At 44.8% G+C, this 24,856-nt stretch overlaps 1 protein-coding gene across 2 annotated transcripts in view; it reads left to right on the top strand.

Annotated features, from left to right (window-relative positions):
- Window positions 1–722: 722 nt before the first annotated feature.
- PLPP4 (phospholipid phosphatase 4) overlaps window positions 723–24,856 on the top strand; it is a 119,484-nt gene continuing 95,350 nt past the window's right edge. The window contains exon 1 of one of the 2 annotated variants that reach the window (XM_036828975.1): window positions 723–858. In XM_036828975.1, the coding sequence (XP_036684870.1) occupies window positions 803–858 (56 nt within the window). In that variant the 5' untranslated portion in view covers window positions 723–802. The remainder of the gene's footprint in view (window positions 859–24,856) is intronic. The other variant, XM_036828976.1, reaches the window with a different exon arrangement.

Raw genomic sequence — 24,856 nt, 5'->3', positions numbered from 1 at the left:
TCCCCTGGCCTGGCGCTGGTGGCATGGCGAGGAGTCAGGCTCGCCTTTGCTCAGTCTGTGCCAGGACCCTGGAGTCTGGCTGGCTCTTCCTGAGGGCAAAGCAAAGCCTGCAAGTAATCTCGGGGGAACTTCCTAGAAAAAAATAAATGATTCCAGGTTAGAAAGATGTAGGAAGGGCAGAAAACGGATGGGAGGGAGCGCTGGCTGGCACGAACAGTGAGTGCCAGGGCTGTCTGGAGCCGGAGAGAATTCCCAAAGCGCTCTCCTACTACCTGCCCACGTGCGTGCGTGTGCCAGGGAGCGAGAGACCCGAGAGCGAGAGTCAGAGGCCGAGCGAGGAGACGCAGAGGGGCCGCAGGCAGAGCCCAGGGCGCGCGCTGCCCGGGCGCCGAGCCCAGGGGCCGCCCACTGGCGGGGAGCGCGCAGGGGAGGCGGCGGCGGCGGCCGGGCTTCCCCGGGCTTCCCCTAGACTGGCCGCGAGCGCACGGCGAGGGCTCAGGACGCGGAGGCGGTGCCCAGCGCAGGGGAGCGGGGAGTCCCCGAGGCGTCCTCCGCTCGGGGCCGGGAGCGTGGGAGCGGCCAGCGCGGCGTCCCTGAGCCCCGGAGCCTCAGGCAGGAGGTTTGGGCTAAGCCCTCCCCGCCACCCGCCCGCCCCTCCGGGCGCCCGCCCCCCGCCCCCGCCCGCGGCCTGGAGCGCGCCTCCCTCGCCGCCCCGGGTCTGGAGAGCCGGCGCCGGCCGAGCTGCGGGGGAGCCGCGGACAGCACCAGCCGCAGCCGCCGCGGGAGCTGCTCCGGCCGCACCATGCGAGAACTGGCCATCGAGATCGGGGTCCGAGCCCTGCTTTTCGGGGTCTTCGTGTAAGTAGTGGCGCGCCGCGGGCGGGGGCGCACGCATGGACTGGGGGATCCACGGACCGAGCGTCTCGGCGCCCCAAGTTTGTTTGCGTCCCGCCGGGGCCTGGATTCGAGGGCCCCTCTCCGCGCTAGGGATGTCCTAGGGGACCAGGAGAGACCCTCCCGGTCTCCCTCCTGGGACTCTGGGCGTGAAGGAACCCGCGTGCGCGAGGCTGAGACCTGTTCCCGACACCTGCGTCGCGCCGGGGAGCGGCTCCGGCCGCCGCTCGGGTCCCCTCGCCTGCGCCTTTCACCGGCTCCGCACCACCTGCCGGGGGATTCTGGCTGCCTCCCTGGACGCAGACGCGACCCTCGTTGGCGTCCTCGGGAAGTTTCTCCTTGTGTGGGATCTTCCGAGCCCGACGTTTGCAGCCTTCGCTCCTAGCCACATCGCTTATTGCCCGCCGCGTGCGCGTCCCTGGCTTTGGCGCCGCGGGTCCGGGTGAGTGTTTTCGCTGGAGGCGTTTGCCGTAGTTCTCCCGCTGGAAAACTGTTGCTGCGGAGGCTCGGAAGTCCGGGGCCGCAGCCTGGGGTGCGGGCTTCATACGCCCGGAGCTCTGTGCCGAGTCCGTATCCGCTTAGGGCAGCAGCGGAATGCCCGGTGGGGCCCCGAGCAGCGGGTGCCCGGAAAGAGCGGTCTCGGAGGGGGCGCTAGCGCAGGTTCTCTCAGAGACATCTGAGCCCCAGTGCGCCCCGGGGACCCGCCGCCCGCCTCCCGGCCCCTGTCGTGTCTCTGCCCTTCAGATCCAAGCCCAGAACACCAGCTCAGACCCACTTCACAGCCTCCTATCATCTCCTGTCACCTAGGCACCCACATCTACACTTGTTCCTCCATTAGGGGGTCAGGTTCTCTCTCCTCCTGCGCCCATGGCTGTTTTCAGACACATTTTACATATTTAAGTTGCATGAACTTTCTGGATTTGACTTTTTTTTTTTTTAAAGCCCACTGAGCTATTCCAAACAGGAGGCCCCTCTCTGGATTTCTGCTCCGAATACGGAGTCTTTGGTGGCAGGTGGGAGGCTGTGAGATGACTTCTATTCCGTGCAGCCCAGGGTATACGCATACAAAGAAATGCCCTTTCTTGCATGTTTTTCTTTACGAGGGGCTAAATTCATCTAGAGTGTTTATTCACACCACCAGAACAAGCCGTGAGCTCCCCCAGATGCAGAAAAGACCCCTCTCCTAGCTTCTGACTAAACACTAGTGTTACTCAGTGGGAAGAAGGAAGGAGAACTTCGGGTGGGTCCTGATGCACTTGGGAAAACAGAAAACACTTTTCCCTCCTCTTAATCTATTTTTCTACCTTTGGAATATACATTAAAACTAGTACTTGCCTTGTGGTCAGTTGGGGACAGTTTCCAATTGGCAGATAGGCTAAGCCTCATTAAATTATTGTGTGATAGAAATGATAAAATAGTGTTCAGTGCACAGAAGAATTTACCATTTGTTGGGTGAATGTTTGTGTGAGTAATACTGAAATAAAGTGAGGCAGGCTCTTTTGATTGCCGCTGGGAATTGTCAGATTAAAAAAGGGTCCAATAATATGTAAATATTTGTATTGTTTTGAGATATCCCTTCAAACATCCCCCCAGGGCTTCCCTGGTGGCGCAGTGGTTGAGAATCTGCCTGCTAATGCAGGGGAGACGGGTTCGAGCCCTGGTCTGGGAAGATCCCACATGCCACGGAGCAGCTGGGCCCGTGAGCCACAACTGCTGAGCCTGCGCGTCTGGAGCCTGTGCCCCGCAACAGGAGGGGCCGCGATAGTGAAAGGCCCGCGCACCGCGATGAAGAGTGGCCCCCGCTTGCCGCAACTAGAGAAAGCCCTCGCACGAACCGAAGACCCAACACAGCCAAAAATAAATAAATAAATAAATAAAGTAGATATAAAAAAAAAAATTAAAAAAAAAACCAAAACATCCCCCCAAACATTTACGGGATGTTTACAAATATATAATGAATGGTCTATGCAGTGGATTTGGGAATTTTTGATAATTATCATTTTATGTGCTTCTTGCTTCCTCTAAGGATGTTATGTAAAAACCAGGCAGTTTATATTCTTTTCTCCAAACTTCCCCTTTGTATTAATTACTTACTGGGGGATCTGCTATCACCGAAAGGGATACTCTTGGGCACTGATGGCATTTTTGGATGATTCCCTGGTTTCATATCAAATTGGAAATATTAACAGTGAGTCCAACTTTGGCTCTTTTACCTGCAAAGACCAGCTTTGGTATCTGTGCAAGACTCCCTGGGAATCTTGGAAGCTCAGATGCTGTTATCATCAGGCAGATAACGACTTCCGGAAGAACCGGTTTGGAGCACACAGATACAGATGACCCTTTGTTTTCTCAGATAAGCTTCTGGCGAGATGACAGAGGCTGACTTTTGGGGGGAGTTTCATTCTTCCTTTTGCCGGTGCTGGTCTGATGGCAAGCTTCAGTGGCTTGAACTCCCCTCTGCTCATGAAGGTGGTGGTCTCAGTGGCAGGGCTTCACTCCAGTAGGCTTAGAAAGTCCCTCTGGGCAAACCAAATCCAGTTGCTCAGCTGTGGGGTCCAACTTAGCTGATACTATCTGGTTTTGCTTGGTATAGCTACTTTATTTCTCAGGATAAGAGAATAATCTTTTGGGGGGGGATACCTTACGTCTTTGCAAACTTGTGCCTCTGGAGGAACATCATCTGTGGATGCACCTGTTCTCTGATCAGATTTGCTCTGCATAAGAGTAGACTTCCTCCACCCAGTGCCCACATGCTCCCAGAGATGTGAGGTTAGTGCTAATGCAATGCATTTTTGGATCCATAGGTAGTAGGGATATCTGCTTTCCCTTGTTCTCTTAAGGAACTGGTTCTCTGTCTGTAGACGAGGTTTAGTGCCAAGGTTTGATGATTCAGGGTTCCAAGAGGAGGCTTTCCATGGGACGCTCTCCACAGAGCACCCGAGAGGTACTTGGTCCTGCCTGAGAAGCTCAAACCACTGAGAAGAAAATTAGTAACGAGTAATGAAAATCAGGGCTGGCACATAAAGTTTAACCTAAAAGGAAATAAATTGGTTTAAGGAATCAATGTTTAGGAAAAATCAAATTATGATGTGTAGCTTTGAGGCTGAATTTAGTGCTGTGAGGCATGTGGGCCTAAAGGTCCAGTGCTGGCTTTAGCAGGTGCAGAAACACTCAGAGAACCTCTGCTGGCGTCTTGGGTGGCAGCAGGACGGAAGGAGCCCGCGGGTGTGCCTTCTCTCTGCCTTGCCTGCAGTCCCTAAGTAAGAGCAAAGGGGCCTCTAGGCAGGACCTGGGGTCTTCAATCTCTCCCTCTGTCCCTCCATCCCTCCCTCCTTCTCTCTCTCCCTCCCTGTGGTTCCTGGAGGCTCCCCGTCTGACATGTCCTTCCAGGAGCTGGGGGTCTGCTTAGGATGCCAGGCTGCTCAGGGAACAGCGTTTGCCTCACCTCAGATCCACCCAGCATCCTTCTTTGAGCACTTCCTATGCAGGAGGCCTGTGCAGGTGCCGGGGATGGTCGGGGACTGAAGGCCAGGCGCCTCCAAGGAGCTCGAAGCCTGGCAGAGCCAGCACACCAGGCACCACTATTTGTTATCCTCCTGCCTCCCCATCCAGTCGGCAGATGCATATTTGGCCTCTTCTAGGTGTCTGCAGTTGTAGTAGTAATTTTCTTTCTCTATCATTAGTAAACTTTAGTATGTGTAATTCCAAACAGACACAAGGAAACTTGGCACTTTAGCCGGTTCAGGTGACCTGCTCGAGGGCCCTGGCTGTCAGGAGGATTTTTGGAATATCGACTGTAGCTAACAGATCTTTCTTCATTACCCCTCAGAGTCCAGTTTAAGACTCTAGAGGGGGGATGGTTATGGTAGTTGGAGCAGAGTGCTGAGTTTTACTTGGAGGAATTAATTAGTCCTAGGAGGAATGACAAGGAGGAGACAGGTGCCAGGGAAGGCTGCTTAGAGCTGACCTCACTCACCTGAGTCTTGAGCAGTGCATGGTAGGTGCAGAGCGCCTGGGCCCAAGGACCTTCCTGCAGACAGAGTGTCCTGGAGCAGAAGCCTGGAGGCACATTTTGGGTGGGATCAGGTCACCACGTGTGGCCTCAGCACAACGTGTGGGTGGTAAGAGGGGCAGGAAGTGATCCTGGAACAAGAACGCGGATGGTCTCAGTGCCCTGTCAGGAAGCGTGGACGTTCCCTTGTAGGCACTCACTGGGCAGCCCTGGGAAGTTTGAAACAAAAAAGCACCGTGATCAGATACATGCCCAGTGGGGGGAAACGACAGTTCCCTTGGGCACCTGGGCCCTGTTTCCTTCTGGGAGTGACCGTGCACAGCTCTGGCACCGCTGCTGGGCCCTTCTGTGCTCTCCGGGAGCCCACAGTTTATTCCGCCTTCCGTGCAGGTTACACGTCTGGAGTCTGCATGTCTGTCTTCTTTGCTTTCCGCACTCTCCCACCTGGGCCTTGGGTGGTCGGCACCTCGGGAGAGCTCCCCAGAGGGCACTCAGTTTCTGATGATTGTGTTTATAGACCTCTGAGTGTTCTGCATCTATCCAGAGCAAGGCGTCCTGAAGGGCAGTCTGCTGACCACCTGCACCTGGATTACCTGGGGCTCAGTTCAGACTTAACTGGATCAACCTATGGAGTGGAGCCCCGGGAATCTGCATTTTCAACAGGTGATCCTTCTCTCCACCACGTTTGGGAACTACTGATGTGCAGTTTACAGTAGCTTGAGACCCTCTTGTGGTCAAGGGTCGCCTCTAGTTCTTTTCTCCTTTCTGGCTACACGGAAGACTAACGTTCCCAAACCCCTGCCTTTAGGTGGGACCATAGGGAACATGGGAAGAGTGACAGGTGTCACCTCCAGGTTGAGGCAACATCATTCCCGTTCAGTGGCCTGTCATTGTCCTTCTCTGTTGATGGCGAGCATAGAGCTCTGTGTTGAGATGGCAGAGCTGCCAGATGCCAACAGCAGGACAGCTGCTATTGGAGGTAAGCTCTGTGGAACAGAAGGAAACTTTTTGCCTTTGGGGACTGATTAGCTCCAGTAGCAAACATCTATTCTATTATATCTAACTAATACACCTGTAATAATTTTGCTCCCTCTCTAGAAAGAGAGAGTTGTTTGAGGCAAAGTGTAAATGTTAGACCTTGGGCTTTGGAGCTGGAAGGTCTGGGTTTGGATTTTGGCTCTGCCACTAACTAGCAAGTTGCCTAAAATCTCTGAACCTCAGTCTTTTCATGGGGGAAGTGGGAATAGTTCCTACTTCATTGGGTTTTATTAAATAAGGTGCTGTGAGTGCCTATGGTACATATACCAACAACTAGGTGTCTTCTTCCCACTCTTGTGAATTCCTGTTACTTATATATAGTGTCTAAGGATGGCAGTGTAGCGTAGTGGTCACAGTCATGGCCTCTGGCATTGGGTTACCAGGGCTTGAATCCTGGTTTTTCCACTTAGCTGTGTGAGCCTTTTAGCAAAGTATTTATCCTGCTTCAGTCTCTGCTTCTCCGTCTGTTCGATAGGAGTATTAACTGCATCCATGGATGTAAGCCTTGTGAGTATTAAACGAGAAGAGTCTCAACAAATGGTAATGTGTTTATTATTATCCTTTTATTAAGGTGAAACCATAATATACACTAAAGAGAAATGCCATAGGTAGCTAATGATACTCTTATTACAAATGATTTGCTACAGGATTTCTATAAAATAATAGACTCCTTTAAATATATTTCAGATGATTCCTTTTAGCCCCCCAAAGTGAGGTATGTAACTTCCCATGAGTTCATTTAGTGAGCTGTACCCCCATTTCTCAGCGTGGGCTGCTGTCTGTCTGATGGAAGGTGTTAGGGGGTATCTCAGCCCTGTAGCTTCTCAATGGTGACAAATTGCTGGCCTTTTACAACAGTGATTCTAGGACATTGAATCAGAAATGTTATCAGCCTAACAGCATTTGATAATGTGTAAGGAAAATGCTGTGTTCATATCATTTACTTCTGAGTCTGTGTTCATTGTACAGAGTTCTGCTAGAAGCCCGGTGCAGACAGTTCTTCCATCAGACACCCCCTCCACCCCCAGATGGTGTATGCTGGACCAAGTATGCCCAGCACTTCTCCCCCGCCCGGGAAGGCGTCTGCTTTGTTATCTGATAAATGGAGCATCCTTCTGTTTGAAATATTATTTGCCACTGTAAAATGAGTCGGCTGTACCCAGAATTCTGAGAATTGTTGATGTTTTTCCACAGGGAGATAAATGCTTATAACACCATAAAAGGAGATCATTAGTTTCATAGCTTTTGGATAAAGTTATCTCAATTAGTTATAAAGATTATGCCTTTTATGACCCACACAAGGCTTGGGAAATCTCCGTACCTCTATTTTTCTGTGATTGTGTTTTTAAATATGAAAATCATCTTAGTAATTTTGCTTCTTTAAAACATATAATCTTAGTGTTCTGTGGATGAATTAGAAACTCTGGTTCACAGTGAGGAAGTGAATTCGTACAGGACTTGGAGATGCCCGGGATGGGTGAGCAGGAAGCTGGGAGGGGCTGGGTCTGTGGAGCCCGGGGACGGCTTCATCACAGTCTTTTAATATGTGACTGTGAAAAATTGTCCCGCCAAGGTGAGGCACAAGTTGTTACTATGTCTCCAGCAAAAACAAAGGAGCAAGAAACAGGGTCAGAAGCTGCAGGAGCCTCTAGGTTGGTTTGCAGAGAGGGCGCAGTCTGCTGATCAATGCTAGATATTTCTTTCTCCTTTTCCAGAGTTTTTATTGAAATATTAGTTTGAAACATATAAAATTGCTGATATTTGACTGTTTTGACCTACAGAAACGGGAATTTCATTTTAGTCCAACCTAAAAATAATATACACAAAGAAAGGTCTATGATTCATAATTGTACAGCTGCCCAGAATACCTTCCACCCTCTGAGCCCCCTTCTGCCACCCTGAGGGTCTCCATCACTCTGACTTCTTCTAACAGCATTTTTGAACTCCGTGTAGATGGTATCATGCAGTGCGTACTTTTTTCTGTGGCTTTTTTTGGGTTTTGTGCCCGGCTTCTCTTGAGACTCATCCATGTCGTGCATAGCTGCAGTTTGTTAATTTTCTTTGCCGTAGAGCATGTCATTGCATGATGGTACCTCTTCATTTACTCATTTTATGGATATCATTTATGGTTATTTGGGTTATTTATGGTTTTGGCTATTAAGCATAATGCTGCTTTTGTTTTTAATGAATATATTTGTAATTCCTGTGGCAAAGTAGTATGTCCTGAGGAGTGGAAATGCTAGGTTACTCATCTGAGGTTTTTAAAGAGGATTTGGCTTCTTTCTGTCTGTCTCAAATTCTGAAAGAGAGCTGCAGTCTGTATGCTGCTTTAGTCTCCATTCGTTGGTCAGTTGCTTTGTGTAAAGGATGTGGTGGCCCTGGTGAATGACATGAGGATGCCTGGAGCTGAGTCCCTACTCTGCAGCAGGGTGGGCAGCATGGCACCAAAGTCAGCTAATGGGCTTTGGAGTTAAGTCCTGACTGCTGATGGCAAAGATGTGCCTCGGCTTTCTCATCTGTAAAGTGGGGACAAGATATCTGCCCAGGAGGCTTAAAGATGAAGATATGTAATATGTGACACATGGTAGTTGTTTAAGCCAATCTCCTTTCCTTCCTCCATCTCTCTTCCTTCCTATGGGGAGGCCGAGATACAGGTCAAAAGATATCTAATGTCACAATGTAATAATAATAATGAGTGTAGCTTTCAGCGCCACAGCAGCGATGAACCTGGAACTGGGATTTAGGAAGTTTGGGGAAAGTGTTCTGAATAACTGTCCAAGAAGCCATTGAGAAAGAGAAGTGGTTGGTATGTGTGTATGTGTAGGTATCCTTTAATAGACCTGTTTCTCCATCTTGGTTAAAGGAAACAAGTTTCAACAGTAACAGGTGCCAGCTTTGTACTAGGCACTTGTCACACCCTAGATGAGTTAATCTTTGCAGTCCCCCACCCCAAGAAGTGATACTGTTGTCCTAATTTCCAGAGTTTAGAGTTAATGCTTCTCAAATACAGAGAACTCTTACCAATCAGTATGAGAAGAAAAGAGCTTTTCCAAAAAGAAATAATAATAAGGACAGTGGACAGAACAGGGAACTAACAAAAATACAAATAACCAATCTTGTTTAAATCTTCGATTTCCATAGAAGTGCGAAATATGCATCTAAAAACAATAAAATACATTGCATGTAGATTAGCACAAGCTTTTTATGGGCTACAATGAACAAATGCAGCCACCGAAAGTAGTTTTGTAGATAATGTAGGTAACTATTTGTTAGCTTGGAGGATGTCCATAAACTGTTAAGTGATAAAAAGCAGGTTACATAAGTATGCATAAAGCTACTGTAATGTGGTAATTAATAAAATCAATTTGTATCTATGTCTGTAAGAAAATAGCTGTAAAGATAAACAACAAAATCTTAATGGTGGTTATTTCAGGCTGATGGGATTATATAATATTTGCTTTTTTCTTTATACCATTTGTTGTGTAATTATTTTACAGTAAACATTTATTACTTTCACACATAATTAGAAAAATTGATTTAGATTTTTCCTGTTATGGGGAAAAAAAGAAGCTAATGAAATATCCTAGATAGGATACTGGATGATTGTTTTGTGATTGTTTTAGAAATATCTGAAGTGGGAATGTGTCAAAAATTAACCCTCCTATATTTCATATCAACTAAAATATTTAAAGGAAAATCAGAAGGTAAGAATTAACATGCAGGATGTGCAAGGTGAAATGGATATGATCAGATGCTGCAGGTGGAATTGTAAAAGGACATAACCGTTTTGAAGAGCAATATTCCAATGCATAGACAGTCATAAAGTTATTCCTGTCCTTTGACTTAGAACTCAAAAAATATGTTGAAACACTGATGTAAAAAGTGCAAAATCCTAAATCCTCATGTATAAAGATGTTCATTGCTGTGTTTCATACAAAGCAAAGTAAATATATTTGTCAAATAAAAATAAATTAAAACTCAAATAGTCAACATTTGAAGAATGGTTTCATAAATGATGGATACAAAGAAATACTATATAGCTATTAAAATAATCATTTTGAAAATCAGGGTAAAATTTTATGATGTAACAGTTAAAACACTATGCAGAATATATCCTATTTCCAGACTATTGGAAATATATCTGATTTGGGCAAATATTAGAAAGGATTACACAAAAGTGAATGTGATGGGAATGAATGTGTTTCTCCTCACTTGAACATTATTTTAAGATTATAAAATAGTTTTAAATATTAAAACAGTACAAAAAGTGTAAGTTTTCCTGAACTCCGTCACTTATCTCTGCTAATTCCATTCCCTTCACTTTTTAAAGTTAAACTTTTAAACACATATTTATATATTTTAAAAACTGAGAACACATTTTATCTATAGTAGTTTATTTTTTTTACTTAATGTATTGATATCTTGGAGATATTTTCTATCTCTGTAGATCTACTTGTTCTTTTTGCTGGCTGTGTGGTGTTCACCTGATTAACCTGTACAAGGAGTTATAGGGTGTTTTCATCTTTTGTTATGACAAACGGCATGGCAATTGTGCATATATTGTAATGTACCTATTAAAGTACTATTGTCATAAACTTGTGCAAATGAAATTTCTGAGTCAAAGGTCACATGTATTTTGAATTTTGATGGGCACTGCCAAATTGCCACCCAAACTATTGGTTTACATTCTACCAATAGTTCAAAGGTGTCTATTTTTTGACATTCTTGCCAATGTTGGATATTATTAATGTTTTATATTTATACCATGGGAGAGAATGTAAAATTTATATCTTTTCACTCATGTATTGGAAATTTGTATTTTTTTAGGTGAAATATCTTGTATTTGCCTTTATCCATGCTTTTATTGGATCTTCAAATTTATCTTACTGATGTGTAGCAGCGCTTTATTCCTTATAGTTATTGACCTTTTATTTCATAAGTTGCAAATACTTTTCCTCTGTGGTTGACTTTTAAGTTTCTTTGCAATTTCTGTTATTGTGCACATTTTAATGATGTAGTTAAATATATCAGTCTTTTCCTTTATGGTTTCAGAGTTTCCCTTCTATTTAGAAAGTCCTTTCTCATCTAAAACAGAAATATTCTTCTGTTTTGCTTAGTATACTTTTATTCTTTAATTTTAATTCTTTAGTGTATGAGAATTTTTTAAAATTTATGGAGTGAGGTAGAGAATTTAACTTTTTTCTTGCCTGTGGTTTGTCAATTATGAAATAGACATTGTTTTCTCAGTGACATCTTAATCACATACAAGCTTCCATATATCCATGGATTGCAAGTGAATTCTATTCTGATTATCTGTGTGCCTGGTTGCTCAATATAACATTTTAATTATTGTAGTTTTATAGTTTATTGAGATATCTGAGGGGAAATGGCCCCTTCTCCCTGAGAAGGGACATAGGATGGTGGTTTAGACTACAGGATCCAAAGCCAGGATGCCTGAGTTCAAAGCACTAATCTGCTATTTACTAGTTACGTGAACTTGGGCAGGTTGCTTTATCTCTCTGTGCTTCAGTTCCCTAGTCTTAAATACGGGGGTAATTATAGTGCTAAAATAGTTTCATTGAATTGAGATCAGAGGCTGTGGCTTGCGTGATTTCTATGTTTTATAATTTATGATTTTCTTTATGGCCACATACATAGTCAATTTTTAAATTTACATACAGTGTAAATTTTTGTAAATTTACATAGTTTGAACATAATGAATAGTTTCTGTATGTTGGGTACAAACCTCTAAATATATTAAAGCAAGTTAGCTGTGATATTCAAATCCTCACTCTTTTAAATTTGTTCTTTATAATTTGTTCTTTTTAATGTGAAGATATGCTCCCTCTGTCAAACTGGGGTAATTAAAGCTTTCACATTTTTTGAGATAACTAATATTTCATCGTATTGCTGCCAACTTATTCTCTGTTTTCTTTAAGTGGTGCTTCATTTCTGTGTTTTTTACCCTTTTGTTTCTTGCTTTAGCTGAATAGCTTAAGTTTTCCTTGCTACCTCCCATTTTTTCCTTTAGTGATTTAGAAGTCAAATTGCTACGTCTACATTTCTAGTTAGTGTTCTTAAATTTTCTTTCCTTCTGATGAATTGAATGTTTTATTATTATGAAGTTTCTATCTTTGTGTTAATATTCCTTATCTTAAAGTCTACTTTATCTAATATTAATATATAGCTACATTATCTTTCTTGAGATTGTCTGCACAGAATGTATTTTTCAGTCCTTTTACTTTCAACCTATCGGTATTTTTACGTTTAATGTATGACTCTTGTAAACAGCTTTTAGTTGTATCTTTTAGTTTTACCCAGTCTGGCCAGTCTCTGCCATTTAATTGGAGTGGTTAAGTCATTTACAGTTAATGCAGTTGATATGGTGGGGTTTAAGCCTACCACCTTGCTATTTGATTTTTATTTGTTCCATCTGTTCTTGTTCCTCTTTTTCTTTCTTCTTTTAGGCTAATCAAACACTTGCTGCTACAGTAAATCCCCTACATATGAATGAGTTCCATTCCAATAGTGCGTTCCTAAGTCCAATTTGTTCGTAAGTCCAACAAAGTTAGCCTAGGTACCCAACTAACACAATCGGCTATATAATACTGTACTGTAATAGGTTTATAATACTTTTCACACAAATAATACATAAAAACAAACAAACACAAAGAATTAAAACATTTTTAATTTTACAGTAGAGTACCTTGAAAAGTACAGCAGTACAGTACAAAAGCTGGCATATAGGGGCTGGCATCGAGTGAACAGGCAAGAAGAGTTACTGACTGGTGGAGCGAGGGGAGATGGGAGATGGAATAGCTGAAGGATGGTCAGCAATAGGAGACAGAGGGCAAGATGCAATGTCACTCACACCTGATGTTGGTGGAACGCGCATTCGCATCTTTGAAAGTTCTCACCTTGAAGGTTCGTATGTAGAGGACTTACTGTATTCCACTTTATCTCCTTCATTGTATTTTAGTTTTACCTCTTAAAAATTTTTAGTAGGTTCTCTACACATTACAATATGCACTTTTTTTACTTGTCACCATGAAGTCAATATTACACCATTTCACATACAATGTAAAAATCTTTCAAAAGCATTTTTCCCCCATGTCTTTGGTACATTGTCATAGATTTCACTTTTATGTATAAGTCCCATAAAATATTTAAATTTTGTCTTTAGCAATCAGTGTGCTTTAACAGAAATTAAATTTTTAAAATAGATTTACCTACATATCTACCATTTCCAGTACTCTTTATTTCTTCTTTCATATTTGGTTTTCCCTTTAGGATTATATCCCTTCAGCCTGGATAACTTCCTTTAGCATTTCTTGTAGGGTAGGTTTGCCAGGAATGAATTCTCTTGGCTTTGGTTTTGTTGGAATTGTCTTTATTTTGCCTTTACTTTTGAAATATTTTTGTTGGTTATAGAATTCTAGATAGACAGTTTTCTTTCAGTACTTCAGAGTTGGCTTTGAATTGTCTTATAGATTTTATTATTTCTGATGAGAAGTCAGCTGCCCCTGTTTTTGTCACTTTCCTAAATGCCACATGTTTTTCCTGTTGGCTGATTTTAAGACTTTCTCTTTATTTTTGGTTTTAAGTAGTTTGGCTATGATGTGTCTAGGTTGGTCTCATTTGTATTTTTCCTACTTGGGTTCATGGAGATTCTTGGAGCTACGGTTTGATGTCCTTCATCAATTAATTATTCTCAAAACATAGTTTTTCAAATATTTCTTTTGCCCCACTCTCTCTCTCCTCTCCTTCTGGTTCTTCTATTACACATGTATCAGACAATTTGATATTGTTCCACAGGCCTTGGATAATCTGTTCCATTTTTTTAAAAAAAATTTTTCTTCCCTGTGACTTAGTTTAAGATAATATCTATTGACTTTTCTTCAAATTCACGAATTCTTTATTCTGCTGTGTCTATTTTTTCTCATGGGTAAGCCCATGTCATAAATGTTTTATTTCAAATGTTCATTTTTTTCAGTTATATAGTTTCCCTTAGATTCTTTTTTTAGAGTTTTAGTTTCTTTGTGATGTTATCCACCTGTCCACCTATTCTTTTCATCTTTCCCTAGAATTAAACATATTTATAGTAGAAAGTCCTTTTCTGCTATTTCCAGCATTAGGATGATCCATGGTTATGTTTTTTTTTTTTTTTCCTGTTGATTATGGGTCACATTTTCCTGCTTCCTTGCTTGTGTAGTAATTTTTAATTGTATGTTGGACACTGAGTCACACATTGTGGAGATGCTTGATTGTTACTGTCCTCTAAAGAGTGTTGAGTTTTATTCTTGCATGCAGTTAATTTACTGTTGGGCCACCTTAATCCTTGGAGCCTTGGTTCTAGGCTGTGTTTGCATAAGTCTATCTTGGTTTTGCCTTAGATCCTAGAGTGCATCCTTTAGTCCTAGGATGTGTTTCTTACTCCTGTGGTTTGGCCCTTCTGAGGTTTCAGGAGAAAATGTATCTTGGGGAAACTTCAACTCCAAACTCTATCTCCTAGCACTAGCTAGCTGCTGAAGTCTCTCCTTCACTCTTTAGACTGTGACTGTTACTTTCCATTGGGGTCCTTGTAGTCTTCTCCTGCATGTTGCAATTTCTGAGTTTGCCAGTGATTTGAAGGAAATTTGTGCATTCGATTTTGTGTACCCCTCTCTGTCTAAACTCCTTAACAGGGATGTATCTCATTTCTTGTATCATCCATTATTTTCTTCCCATATGCTTTATGCTTTATCTTTTCCTTAATTTTTTTCATATTCTGCTTTGCTAATTGGCACCGCTTGAGGCTCTTCAGCCTAGCTATGGATTTTATGTTTTTCATTCTTTTTAGGGAGGTTTTGAGAGGGAAGAAAGACAAAATGTATGGGTTCAATTAGCCATCTTGAACTAGATGTCTCTTTAAAAAACATTTTTCAAATTTTTCTTTGATACAATGTTTACATTTTTATATTTAAAATTATATTAAAATCCAATTGATTCTTTCACACATGAATATTTTTATGGTTTTCTGAGCCATCATGCAAGTGGCCTCTTCTTTGCCTATATAATAAAATCCTACCTATTTTCCAAGACTTGGCTCAGAATTTGCTTTTCTGTGATATCTTGTCGAAATATATTAGCTCTGACTAAATGTATATAATACTGATGATAGAATTATATAGAAGTCCCACATATATCTTTTTTTTCTTTAATGATGGAAATAGTTGGTTTTCTGGATGTATGGTGTTTTAATTCAGTCTTGTGGACCAGTGAAAATATCTTCAGTCATGTAATGAGAACATATTAAATTAGATTTTAAAAATATTAATACCTTATTTATGAAAAACCACAAGAAACAAAGATGCTTTGATTTTTTTCCTGATGCAAAATATCCTTTTATTGTTTCCTAAAAATAGCAAACTGGGGTTGTTTGGCTCCAGGGATGATGAAGATGATATGATAATAATGATAGCAGTAACTAATATTTATTGACCACTTACTGTATGCCAGGCAGTGTGCTAAGGCAATTTACTCTTTAAATCTTCAAATGATACTATGAGGTAGGAATTTTATAATTCTTCATATTTTTGGATGAGAAATCTAAGGCTTAGCGAGGTTAAAGAACTCACCCAGTGTCACGCTGTTAATAAGTGGGATGAGAGCGCTTTCAGTGAAACATTGAAATTGAGTGTTTAATGCGATGGAACAATTTACATCAGATTTGGGTAGAGAGGGGAAGAGAAGAGACTGGTGGTGAGGCTTTCTGGTAATTAAATGACCCTGACAACTTCAGTGAAGTTATGGACATGAAGGGGATTGACGTACACTGAGCAAATGGAACTCTGACATTTTACCAGAAGGCACCACAGAGTGAATTATATTCTACCCTGTGTCTGACCTGGCAGAGTCTCTAGACCTTGTCTCATCTGTCTTCCCCTCCTTTTCTTTTTTTAAACAGAGGGCGTTAATCAGACCCTCCTTGTTCAGCGGCAGAGGTGAACCTAGAACCACAGTCTCTTGACTCGTGGCCCCAGGGACTGCTCAGCGTGTGACTTCCTCTATTCCTAAGAAGGCACAGGTCCTGCGCATTTAGGATCATCTTTTCCCCATCCTGTCAGGATCATTTGAATGCAGCTGTGTTTCTCTACAGACTCTGTGGGGCAGCTAGTGGGGGAGCTGCTTTGTTTTTTTTTTAAATCAAAACACACCATTGCTCAAAAGGAGCAACATCTTTGTCCGACATCTCCCCACCCCACCCCTGCTTCCGGTTATAAGATGAATAAATCCTGGGGATCTACTGTACAGCATGGTGATTATAGTTAATGATACTGTACTGTATACTCGAAAGTTGCTCAGAGAGTAGATCTTAAATGTTCTCTTCACAAAAAGGAAGTGGTGGTTATGTGACACAATGGAGGTGTTAATTGGCATTATTGCAGTAAGCATTTTGCAGTATATGCATTATCAAACCAGCACGTTGCACACCTTAAACATACACGACGTCAACTATATCTCGATCAAGCTGGGAAAAAAAAGTCCTGACAGCTCCCTCCCACGTACTTGTCACACTTCCACAGGACGCGCGAGAGAAAGGTGTCCCCAGGCCGCAAGAACATGAGGTGACGAGCCAGCCATGCCTGAGGGTGGTGTCCGCTCCTCGTGGTCAGCCTGTCCTGAGGCTTCCTGTGGACTTTGTTCTAAGTGTCAGGACAAGGGACGGAACCTAAAGGTCAGGGGTGGGTGTTTCTGGAGGTGTTTTCTCTACAAAGTCCAGCTTTAAAAACTGGGGGGGCACCACATGTTACACTCAGAATATCTGTACCTTGGGCAGAGTATCTGTAGATGGTGACACATAGCTTTCTTTGGTCCAGTTCCCTTGTCCTGGGAGCAGGAGTGGATGACATATAAGGGAGCCACTGCCCTCATTTAAGATAGCGTTGAAATCCCCTCCATTCCTTCACTCCTGGAGCCTCAGAGGTACATTGACTGTGTCCCATTGTGCCAGGCCCTGGACACAGAGATGAAGAATGCCACATGCCTCACTAGCCCAGGTCATGTCGCCAGTGGACAGCAGAGTCCGTGGATATTGGGATACAGCCAGACTGGTCTTTCTGGCCTGGGGACCTGCCAGTGCAAGAGGACTTGCCAGGAGTTCGGGGGTGCAGTTGGGGCTGAGGCCTTGGGTGGAAGAATGGCAGCGCTCAGAGCAGGGTGACAAAGTAGGGTGGAGGACCTCAGGGAGCAGCTTTGCCGGTGGCCAGCCGTGCCCTCCTCTCGGTAGACCTTGCCGCTGGCTCTTCAGCCCCAGGGCCTGCCCTTGGAACTGCTTTGCCATGAGAAACAACAGTTTCTTTCTTTTTGAGTGCTTACCCTGTGCCAGGTGACATTCTTATGTTCTGTGGGCAATTGGCTCATTGCATCCGTACAGCATGATGTGGGTGCTGCCATTTCTTCACCTTGCAGGGGTTGGGGGGTGAAATGCAGGGAGAAGAGTGATGTGTCCGTGGTCATTTGCGTATAGGTAGCGGAGGTGGAATTGGAGGCCAGGCCCGCCGGGCTGTGCTCTCTGTTCCCATTGCTCTGCTGCTACAGCTGGGTGGGGGGTTACTTTGTCCCAAGCCACCCACACAGCGGCCTTCTGCCCACCGTGCCTGGCGTGGATCTTGGTCACAACAAACCTGTAGTGCACCCGAGTCCAGGGTTGAGGATCCCAGACTGCCGGAAGTCCAGTGCTGCCTCCATCTTGGCTTGGGTTACTTTAACCTCTCCTTCAGTTTACTGATCTGCAAAGTGGGGATAGAAATAGTACCTGCCAGAACCTGACAGGGTATAAATACTCGCAGAGCGGTGCCTGGCACGCAGGGAGCACAACACAGATGTAAGCCGCTATCGTCATATTCGCAAGTGCTCATCTAGAAATTTCCCTTCCCTTCTTCTTGCCCCGTCTTCAGAGCAAAATGTCTTTTTCTGTGCTCTTCTGCGATGGCCCTCTTATCACCCTGACCTTATCTTGCCTGTGAGAGCCGTTTGTTTATAAGAATTATGTGTCTCAGTTCACCGTAATCACTGTTTCTTTCTTGACCAAGTGGAACCTCTCCCTCGATGTCAGCAGGCATTGTTGGAAAATAGTGCCTGCCTTGGAATAGGCAACATAAAAAGCATCGGGAGCCTCGGAAGAAGCTTGATTAATTATCTGTGTACTTTATGCCTAAAGTGTGGACTGTGGTTTTCATTTTCTCAAGAATGTGAGCCGTCTGCTTTGAATTAATCCAGGAGAGCAGTGTTTTTAAAAAAAAAATCTCCCCACTGCTGTGTCAGCACTTACAATTACTGCCTGAGGGTTTTCTTTTTCCTTCTTAGAGAATCTTAAGTATGTTGAATAATTTTTGGATTAAGTTTAATTATTTCAAGTTTGAAAAAAAGAAGGGAAAAGAACTTTGTGAAGATTGTGCTCAGGAAAGAAGTGTTCCCATTGTCATTTTTTTTTTGTTTCTAAGGTGTTTTGAAAATCGCTCTGGGTTTTTCTGCTGGTTATGCTGGAAATCACAAGTCCTTGCTTACATCAGGAAATCAGAAAGCAAGGCTCACTCTGGATTGAGACGGGTTCGATTTAACACTGAATAGAGTCAAGTCCTAAGTACAAATCAATGTCAAATATAAATAAGTCCAGGCGCAATTTCTCCGTGTGGCCTTGGGTTATGAAAGCATTTTCCCACTTGACTACAAGCTTCTCAAGAGGAGAACCCTTGAGTTTTGTGTTCACCAGTCTCTCTCCCACCCCTGATATGTACCTGGCACATAGTAGCTGCTCAGGAAATAATAATTGAGTGAATGAGGTAACTGTGATGAGGTGACTTCAGGTCACACTTTCACCTACTGGAGGAAGGAGCTCTTCCAGCTGGGACCCCCTGGGCCTGCATACAGGAAGACAGAAGCCAAGGCTTGTCCTTTAGATGTACAGAGAAGCTCGGAAGAAAAGTTGCAGGAGAGCATGGGTCACTAAATGGAAGACAACTTTTCATCCCCAGGAAGAAACACAATGAAGAAAAGGCCAGGAGCTGCACTGAGATGCCCTGTGGGTTTGCAACTGTGTCAGCTCCCTGGGATGCATGGCAGACCCCTCATTGGGCTCTGTCATTGTCCCTCTTGTAGGAACAAGCAGGGAGGTGGCAAAGGTGGCAGTGGGGTAGTGTGGCCTTGTGTGCATTTGATTAAATGTCCAGACACACACTAGGCTTTGCCAGGTCTCCACTGCGGCAACCCCCCACCCCCCATCCAGGGCCCACGCCCACCGCTGTCTGCACAGCCTTCCCCTAAGGGGTCCTTAGTGGAGTCATGCCTATTTCCCCATGTGCAGACCCCACGCTCAGTTACGTCCCATCTCTTCTTGGGGGTTAGCTGCTTTGTGTGGTTGCATTACCTCCGAGCTGAGGTCTTCCAGGACCTCAGCTTTTAAACAAGTTATCTTTGCTAGACTTCTTTCTTTTTACTTTAAATAAATGATTATTTAAAATTATGAGACAAATGTAGGCTCAGTGCAGGAAACTTAATAGAGAGAAAAAAATTGAAAGAAAATGGAATTATTTATGATCCTACAACCCAGAGAAAACCAGAGTTAACATTTTGGTTTGTATTCTTTTAGTCTTCTCCTGCTCTCCCAACCCCCCACTCATGCCATAAGACATAATACTTTTTACGCACAAAAGGTACGCCTCGTCTGAAATAAAATTTTATAGGCTGCCTTTTTCACTTGACATTACACCCTCAACATCTTTCTATACCAATAAATATTCTTCCCCAACTTGCTTTTTTAATAGCTGTGAATGGTGACAGAATATGCTGCCCCAGAATTGGCATAAAGATTATTTTGGGAAGAGGGCAGTTGAGAGGAGGCAGATGCAGGAAGGGCTCCCTGCCCTCCCCTATTTTCCTAAAAGCAGGGCATTAACTTTCAAGGGTGTCCTTCCTCCCCTCTCTACCAGGAAAGACAGAGATTGGTCACTGGAGACAGCACCAGAGGAGTCTACATAACAAACTCCACAGTTAGCCTTTACCTACCATTAGTTTCCGTCTATGTATTGACTTTCCCACAGTTTGCTGCCCTTAGAAGCCTAAAACTTCTTTCATCTGTCCTGTCATTTCTTCACTAATTCATTGCTCTTTATTGGGGATGCTATATAAGCTGGAGTTCTAAGCCACTGCTTCGAGTTACTCATTTTTCCCTGGGTATCCCCTGTGTATATATGAGGTATCCATGTTAATAAACTTCTGATTCTTTTTCTCTTGTTAATTTTTTTGTCTTTTGTTATAGGGGTCCCAGCCAAGAACTCAGAATGGTAGAGGGAAAATTGTTTTTTCTTCCCCTACAGCTGCAACACAGTCCATTAAATTAGGCAAATACTCTAATACAATAAGCAGACTGGAGTTGGACATTAGTGGTCTGTCTTTGGTTTTTAGTTGATGTAGACAACCCTGTGTTGAGCATCCCGGCTCGTGCCTTGCCATGCACATCTCTGATTAGATTCTTAGGCTTAATTCCTGGATGAGGGATTTCTGGGTCAAAGCATTTTTCCCTCTACTTTCATCAGCTTGCCCTCCAGAAAGTTTGTACTAATTAACGTTGCTCCTTGCAGTGCCTGATCTGCTGGTTCTCCTCACCATTCCTGCTCAAATGTCTCTTGCTGGAGAAACCTCCACTGAACATTCTGTTCAATGTCTCATGCCCCATCCTATCACATTATCATATTACCCCATTTTATTTTTTAATAGCACTTATTTTAATCTGTAATGATGTTGTCCATTATTTATTGGCATCCCCGTTTGTTGGCAACTCACTCTGTGAGTGCAGGGACCTTGCCTGTTGGGGGTCAGTGCTGTTTGGCAGTGCCTTTCAACCATTCACCCATTTCCACCACACTTGTGTATCTCGGTATGCAGGACAAGTTTGCTGAATAAACATATGTTTACCCACAAGGTCAGTGACACTTGTATTATCATGCATTAAAAAAGTTGTTATCTTTTTTCTAAAACAAAGGATGCCAAACGTAACTTAACCCATTGCTGGTGACCAGTGGCCCTCAGGTGGTCCCGGGATCCTTTGGTGTACTAAGGTATAAGGCCCCTTTCCCAAACAGTAACTGGGTTTTGTAATTACTGTGGTTTGTTTCTTTTGGCTTAATTTTTTTCTCTGTTCTTGAAAGGCTGTAGACAGTATTCTTACTTGAAGCAAGTTATGTTTCCACTTCTGATTTGGTGCTACTAATCTGCTAAGGCTTTGAAAGGAGAGAGTCACCTTACTTAAACAGTGTATAAAACAAGAGTGAATAGGTTTAGCTTGAAGGACTGAATAGCTCTGCTGTGTTTAAGTGCTTGGGTATTCTGTGTGCCCAGAGGCTCTTTTGACTGTTTTCTGTTTCTTATAGAGGGATGGTGTTGATAGCTGAGTTCTATGAGCGAGGTATCGCAATTCTTGTTACTGAGTCTGTCCCTCCCTTGAGTACAACGAGAGAATGGCTAATACAGTAGTTAGGTGTTGAACAAGGAGTGTATCCAGAGCATACTGGCAGTGGCTGTGCATCTGGGACGTGGCTGGGCGATGCTGTCGAGGCCCATTGCCTCCGGGCTCTGAATCTGGCCTCCTCTGTCCAAGGTTTTCATCAGCAACTTGGATAAAGACATAGAAAGCAGGCTTATCAAACTTGCGAATGAAACAAAACCAGGATGGAAGGCTAATACACAGGATAATAGAATCAAGATTCATAAAAATCTTGGCAGGGATGATGGGTCTGAAACTAACAAGGTAAGCCCTAACAGGATTACATGTGAAGTCCTGCGTCTCACTTCAGCAGAGCCAGCCACAGCTGCCAGCGATGGGAGGGGCCTGGCTTGAAGGCAGTTTGTGTGCAGAGGACCTCGTAAGGCCTGCGGGTTTCCTAGATGCTAATTTAAAAAGCTAATTATGCCTTACATACTATTAACAGCAGTAGGACCTCCAGATCTAAGGATGGCAAACTGCCTCATAGCAATTCCTTCCTGGAGCACTTCTCCCAGCCGTCCCTCTCCCCACAGCCTTACCCAACTCACGTGGTGTTCAGGCGCTAGCTGGGCTCCTACTTTCTCTGAGGGACCTTCCCTGAGTCCGCAAGATGAAGTGAGTTATGCTCTCCTGGGTGCTCAGATAGCACCTTTTCTTCCCCATTACAGTCTCCCCAAACCTCGTGGCCATTGTCTTTCTGATTGTCCATCTTCCTCTTTGGACCCAGGGCTCCTGGAAGGCAGGGACTGTATCTGCCTTCTTGGACGCTCCATCCCAAGCAGTGACACCGTGACCGGCACACAACAGATGCCCAGTGGATGCCCTGGTTGGGGGTATGTCCATTTTTGGAATATGGGTTAGGGTTTTGGACTCTACACAGTTGGATCTCGTACCCCCATTACCACCAGGTAGTGACAGGTTTGCAGACCTTGTCCTGTGGGGAACAGGTGATGGAATTGTGGCAGCTTAGCCAAACCACGCTCAGGTGTGGACCGCCAAGAAAGGAGGGTGTGGACCATCCCAGAGGTTCCAGGGCAGTGCAGGGAACAGCAGGGAGAAGGGACTCCTTGGTTCTTTGAATGGAAGAGCGTGAAAACAATTGGAGCTGTCCAAGTGCATACGACCGCTTGCTTGGTAGGAGTCTCCCATCGACTGTGAATGCTGAACTGGGGAGAGGATTTTTAAATTGACAGTGGAGGAGTTGAAAGCTAATGATAATAACAACAGCTAAGTTCTCCAGGGCCCTCCCCAGGCATTGGGCAGTTTGCTTAACTGAGTCCTCACGGCCTCCCTGTGGGGTTTGGTGCTCCTCTTTTCTCGGTTGGGAAGATGAGGACTCCAGGACCTTGTGTCAGGCCACCCAGCTAGTAAGTAGCAGATAACTAAAGTCTGTTCCTGTGCTAAGGGCGTCTGATGCTGGGATTCTGCTGTCTGGGGGTTGAGCAGTGTCTCCTCCAGGATCTGGTAAGTGTAGAATTCAGTGGCTGCGGAGTTGTGCCTGCCTCGTAGGGTCCCTCCCCACCTGCTCCATTCATGTCTTTGGGTCGGCAGCTGACCCTTCGCTGGCTCGGTGTATGACCCGCTCTGGTAGGACTGCCCCCTCCCCCGCCCCGGGAATGGCAAGTAGCCAAGTTCGGCTGCATTGTTAACACGCAGATGTTGGTCTTCTGTGGGCCTCGAGGCATTGTGGGGTGATGGAAGACCTCACAGACCCGGAAGCCAGACAGCCCTGTGTTCCAGCCCCCGCTGCCACTTGCTGGCTGTGGGACCCCGGCCCAATCTCTTAATCTCTCTGAACCTCAGCTGTGAAATGTAGACTTCGTCTCCAGTTCTGTAAAGCACTTGACCCAGGAGGCCCCCTGACAAAAGATGGCTCATCTGCTGTCGGGTTCTCAGCTGTGTTGCTCATGGTTGAGGTGGTTAGAACTCTGTTGTCGGGATAAGCTGAGCCTGTCCAGGAAAACAAAATTGACTTAAAATTTCCACACCGTGTATGTGGCACGTGGAGCTTTCCCTGCCTAGTAGGTGTCAGGGCAGAGGGAAGGGGGAGAATCAGATTGTTGAACTCGGCTGGCCTCGCGCTGCCCCGGAGGGTTCCATGTCCAGGCCTTGCTGCCTCTTGTCATCCTGACTGCCCTTGGCCTTCGCAGTTGTCTGGTGTTTGTCTGGTGTTTGTCTGGGGTGTGTGTGTGTGTGTGTGTGTGTGTGTGTGTGTGTGTGTGTGTGTGTGTGTGTGTGTGTGTGTGTGTGTGTGTGTGTGTGTGTGTGTGTGTGTGTGTGTGTATCTCCTCAAGGTGTTTTCTATATCTCTCTTCTGTAGCCAGAAATATGATTACAGACCATTTATTAGAGGAAATATCAGTAAATATGTGAGCGGCTTTTTTCTCTGAAATTATAGAGAAGGATCATTCATTCCTCAACAAATTCTTCGGAACACCTGTTAGACATCAGGCAGAGCTCCAGACCCCGATGATATAGTAGTGAACAAAACAGAGTCCTTGCCCTCGTGTAGTTTACATCCTAATCTGGTGAGAAGGTACCAGATTAGTAAGTATACAAGTAAAAATACGGTCTGTTGGATGGTGATGAAAAGTAGAAAAAATATATGCGTGAGGAGGAGAGAGAGGACTGATTTGGGATGGGGTGTTGCTGATTTACGGAGAAATGCTTGAGAAAACCTGGCTGACGAGATGTTCCCTAAGCAGCCGCTGAAGGAGTGAGGAGTGAGCCGCGCACGTGTCGGGAGGAGCATTCCTGGTAGAGGGAACAGCATGGACACAATTCCTGACGTCGGGCCTGCTTGGCAGGTTCAAGGAACCTCAGGGAGGCCAGTGTGGTCAGAATGGAGTGAGGGAATAATGAGGACGATGGCAGCACAGACCGACTGGGCAGTGGATCCTGGGCCCTGGGTCCGGCTGCCTTGTGCGTCTCTGCTAATCCCCACTGTCCAGAGGCCCTGGTTCTCCACCAAGAGGCAGGGTGGGGAGGTGACATACCCAGGGTCACAGCTCCGAGTGGAGAGCCCGGATTCTAACCCAGACCCACATGGTTCCAGCATCCTTGCACCTCCCCGTGCTGGGCTGGTGGCAACTCCACTCTTCTGCTCTGCAGAGCCATCCTCCTGGTTCCCTGTGCACCATTCCCAGCTCGGGGCTCAAGACCTGCAGAGGCGTCCACTGTGCCGACCATTAACAGAGACCCGCTCCCTCCTCCTCCCCGTGAGGCGCTTCCTGCCCAGGTTTCAGCCTCATCCCTGTGGAAGTTCTGCGGGAAGAGTATTTATCCAGGTCAGAATTGGAATAAATGAGAAGTTATTGTTTGAGGACAGGACACGGAGTCAGTACTGGCCTCTGTTAGCAGGGGCGGGGGAGAGTGCCAAGTGACCCTTT

This window comes from Balaenoptera musculus, chromosome 16, assembly GCF_009873245.2.
Source record: "Balaenoptera musculus isolate JJ_BM4_2016_0621 chromosome 16, mBalMus1.pri.v3, whole genome shotgun sequence".
NCBI lineage: Eukaryota > Metazoa > Chordata > Mammalia > Artiodactyla > Balaenopteridae > Balaenoptera > Balaenoptera musculus.
This window is presented reverse-complemented; position numbering and strand designations above follow the sequence as displayed.